Source organism: Stomoxys calcitrans, chromosome 5 (assembly GCF_963082655.1).
Source record: "Stomoxys calcitrans chromosome 5, idStoCalc2.1, whole genome shotgun sequence".
NCBI classification, from domain to species: Eukaryota; Metazoa; Arthropoda; class Insecta; order Diptera; family Muscidae; genus Stomoxys; species Stomoxys calcitrans.
The window spans coordinates 161,073,386-161,078,071 of NC_081556.1; the positions used below are offsets into that span (position 1 = coordinate 161,073,386).

Here is a 4,686-nt window from a genome sequence, read left to right on the forward strand (position 1 = left end):
GCTGGAGAAGATTATACGAGATGCAGATGTGAATAGATATGGCACACTAATCACAAGAGAACACATGCTACTCGCCTATGCCGACGACATCGATATCATAGGTTGGTCACCGGAAGTAGTAACTGCAGCCTTTGAAAGAATCGAAAGAGAGTCAGTGAAAATGGGTCTGGTAGTAAATGGAGATAAGACGAAATGGATGGTTTCAACTCCCAAAAAGCCTTGCCCAACCGAGCAGATAAAGAAAATGGAGAAAGTTGAGAACCACAACTTTTGAGACAGTCAGTAACTTTATCTACCTCGGCACCGCCGTAACCGAAACGAATGACTCCAGTTTTGAGATTAAGCGAAGAATAATACTGGCAAACAGAAGCTACTTTGGACTAAGTAAGCAGTTTAGAAACAAGGCCACCTCTCGACAGGCGAAGATTACACTATACAAAACACTGATACTACCCGTGCTGTTATATGATTATGAAGCATGGGTACTTGTAAAAGCAGATGAGGCAGTGCTTGGAGTATTTGAGAGAAAGATTCTTCATAAAATATACGGACCAGTTTGCGACAATGGAGAATATAGGCAACATATGAACCACGAGCTGTATGACGACGATAGCATAGTTACACGCATCAAAATACAACGGCTGCGTTGACTAGGTCATGTTGTCAGAATGGATGAAGAAGCTCCAGCAAAGAAGTCTTTTGAAGGCAAACATGGTGGTACACGCAAACCGGGAAGACCAAAAGCCCGATGGAAAGATCAAGTGGTGGGAGACACCTCGAAACTTGGTGTCAGAGATTTTAGAATGAGCGCAGAAGATCGAGGCGCTTGGAACGCTAGTGGAACAAATATTCTGTCATAGTCAACATAACCAATTAATCACTACTACAGGTCTGATTTCAGTGAATTTTTTAATTGAATGCACACATTTCTTAATTGAACATAGTTGCCATGTATCTCTCATACAAAACCAATCTTCCAGTTTCTTTTATTGGAAGATTGGTTTATTTCCTGTGAATGATAAACATTTTTAAACTCTACCTCACTTTTTTGGACATCAACCCCGTCTAGAATACATTCGAAAAATGTGTTGAAGTTATTATTTTGACATTTGTTAGTCACACATTCTCCTTACAAAGGAAAAAAAAAACAAATAAATTCGAACCACATTTGGTGTCATCGCGTATGCTTGAGCTAAAAGCAACTTGAATGGATAGAACTAATCCCGGTTATCGCAACAACAGAAAGTTGTTTATTTTTAAAACTTATTTTATATTTTTTATATTCGGACTAATAACTTTGGCCGAATATGCCGCATTCATAACGGTGTAAGTAGAATCGGGGGGTTCGATTGGAATATCTTTATACGCCTTTATTTCATCTTTTTTAGCGGAGTCCTCTCGAACTTTTTTCTCGTCCACACTGAGTGGGTGGTGACCTGTTTCTCCATGGCTCTGTTGCTCTTGACCATATTTGTGTTTGTGGAAAATGTGCGATATGTCACTCCTCTCAGCTGGCTGCTGGCGATGATCGTTGTAAGTGAGAACTGACTGCGTTGGCCTATGGTCGTAGTAATCGCACTCTTTGACTTTTCACAGGTTGAGGGATTCATTTTGGGTCTGGCACGAACCATTGTCCATATGTCCTTGGAAGAGCTGTTCATTTGTTTTGCTTTTGTAGCTGTCGTGATGGGGTGTTGTATGTTGTTGGCCACTTGCCTGCCTGTGGGCATCTTTATTTATTTCCCCATAGCATTGATTAGAATTATTGCGAAATCTCTTTTTCTTTCTTTAGCATGATTTCACCCTGGACGTGATCATTATATTTGTTTTGTCCTTCATCTTTTTTATTGCTGCAGTTTATTTTGTCACTTTGTTTGCTTTGGCCCATGTGGAGTTCTCCTTACACATCTTTAGCGGTTTGGTGACGTTCATCGTGTGCATTGTAAGTACCCAGATTTTGTAAAATATTTCACATTCATTGAAGCCATCTTGAGAGGATTGGTCGTGGGCTTCTTTGACAGAATCAGTACCAAAAATGCAACAAAAGTTTGAAAGCCATTGGGATAGGATCGTTCAATGACCAAAGATAAATTTTAGGATATTTAAATTTTTTTTCACTCTAGCTGGAAGGAAAAGTAGGTTAGGTTAGGTTGAAAAGAGGGTGCAGATATTAATCTGCCCCATACCACTATACACATTCACCTAAGCCAGTAATCGGCTTGTTGTGCGCTCTAAAAACTATAAAGTAACCTCTAAAATGAAAATTTTAAGTTAGGAATTCCGTGTTAATTACAAAATCCTTAATGCAACATTGTGGAACAGCGAAATGGACGCTGTGGAACATTGTGGACGGCGAAAATCCTATGGGGGGATCCAGATCGTGAGCAGACGAGGCTATTACTGAAAGGAAGCAAGAAAGAGGTCATTATAGCTACTGGTATCATAAGGAAAAGTAAATCATCCACTCAAGTTGCGCCACTTCGGGATGGACCATATTTTCTTCCTCAAAATAACACTGTTCGGTCTATGTTAAAGAAAAATGTATAACATTCATCTCACTCGATCAAAATCTCGTAACTACTTCAAAAGGCTGGGCCATGAAATATTGCACTAAATGGCGCAGTTATGTCTATTAAAGCCATTTTTTGATAACTATGAGCATGAAGTTTTGCCATGTGAAGTGCTATCGGTTGCGGACAGTGGAATGCGCTATACAATTGCAGTCGCGACTAATCAGCGGTATCGACTGAAGAGTCTCAGTGAGAGGCTAGACAGCACCGTTTAAATACCGAGTGCCTATGATACTCGAGATGACAATGCGAGTTATTGATGCCTTTAAATTGCCAATGGCCATCTCGTTCCCTAGGCCGTCGGTTCTATGGATCGAAACGAGCATATTCACCTATAGGAGCTAGTCGAGGAAACTACCTCCCCATGCAAATATGTGGCGAAAACAATAAAAATTTTGTCTAGCTTTGCTTTGCCATCAATGTTTATCGGCTTATGGGATGAAGCAACCACTGTGCCATGTGTGAATGTGAAACTCTCAATACATCTGTAGTATTCATGTGTCAATAGTGTTGAATTGAATGTACTCAATCTAACCTAACATACTGGATGTTGTTCGCGAGAATTATTTGCCACCAGTAGAGGGCGGGTTAGTGCGTGAGAGAGAGAGAACAATTTTGAGAGTTTCTTTCTTGAACAGAAGCATTGAACAGCTCTTTTAGTCCATAAACTGATATAGCCGCCATATAAACCGATCTCCCGATTAGACTTCTTGAGCCTCTAGAGGGCGAAATTCCTATCGGATTTGGATGAAATTTTGCATGACGTGTTTCGTTATGACCTCCAACAACTGTGCTAAGTATGGTTGAAATCGGTTGATAACCTGATATAGCTGCCATATAAACCGATCTTGGGACTTGATTTCTTGAGCTCCTAGAGGGCAACATTTTTATTCGATTTGGCCGAAATTTTGCAAGAAGTGTTTTATATTAATTTCCAACAACTGTGTTAAGTATGGTCTAAATCAGTCCATATCCTGATGTAGCCGCCATATAAACCGATCCCACGATTAGACTTCTTGGGGTCCCAGAGGGCGCAATTCTTTTCCAATATGATTGAAATTTTGCATACGTCGTTTTCGTATGATTTCCAACAACTGTTTCAAGTATGGTGCTAATCGGTATATAACCTGATATAGCTGTCATATAAACCGACTTCCCATTTTGACTTTTTGAGCCTCTGGAGGGCTTAATTATTATTCGGTTTTCCTGAAATTTTAGAGGTGGTGTTTTTCTATCTGAAAAGTCATTCAAAGAACTTGGCCAATGCGTTCTATGGTGTGGGGTATATAAGATTCGGCCCGGCCGAACTTAGCACGCTTTTATTTTTTTAATTATTTTTTTCGAAGATTTTTTAAAGAAGATCACATTTCCTGTTTTACTATGAAAGATGTTTTTATTTTTACTTTTAGTTCATTCTGTATCACACCCAAACTATCCATGGCGGTCGATATGCCGAACTGCGTTCAGGCGATTACATCCTAGCCTCTCTAATACTCTACATTGATTTTACGATACTCCTACTATTGTCTTTCTACTTCGTGCCAAAAGTATGGAACTGCCTTATCAAGAACATGTGAAGATCATGCAAAGGCGATGATTTAAAAGAAGAGATTTCCACATTTATAAAACTTGAGAAACTAATTAATGATGTTGAACATTCTAAAAATTAGCAATAAAACCTTTCTAAATGGGTATGGTAAATTGCCATACAAACAAATAAAGTGTACTCATAATGCTTCTGGCTGACCTTACTCCAAAATTGACAATTCTGCTAATTTACGTACCCATTGAGCCAAAAATAGCATAGCTATTTATGGGAGCTATATCTAAATCTGAGCCTATTTCTATGAAATTCCCCAGTAATGTTGACACAAAATGTGTGATAATCGGATGATAATGAGAATATTATTGTAATATTAGTACAAATCGGACGAACACACATATGTATGAGAGCTATGTCCAAATCTGAACCGATTTTTTCCAATTTCAATAGGCCTATGCCAAATTTGAAGACGATCGGATGAAAACTGCGACCCGTACATTGTACATAAATTAACATGGACTGACAAAAAAAAACGGACACAGCTAAATAGAATCAGTTAATAATTCTGAGTCG

General features: G+C 39.0%; 1 protein-coding gene across 1 annotated transcript; it reads left to right on the forward strand.

The window, feature by feature from the left end:
• Positions 1-968: 968 nt before the first annotated feature.
• Positions 969-4,291, forward strand: LOC106084564 (uncharacterized). The gene is made up of 5 exons (XM_013248317.2): positions 969-1,326; positions 1,389-1,533; positions 1,597-1,722; positions 1,793-1,942; positions 3,980-4,291. Exons 1-5 carry the CDS (start codon positions 1,208-1,210, stop codon positions 4,145-4,147), a joined length of 708 nt encoding a protein of 235 aa, XP_013103771.2. The 5' UTR covers positions 969-1,207; the 3' UTR covers positions 4,148-4,291.
• The last annotated feature ends 395 nt before the right edge of the window (positions 4,292-4,686 follow it).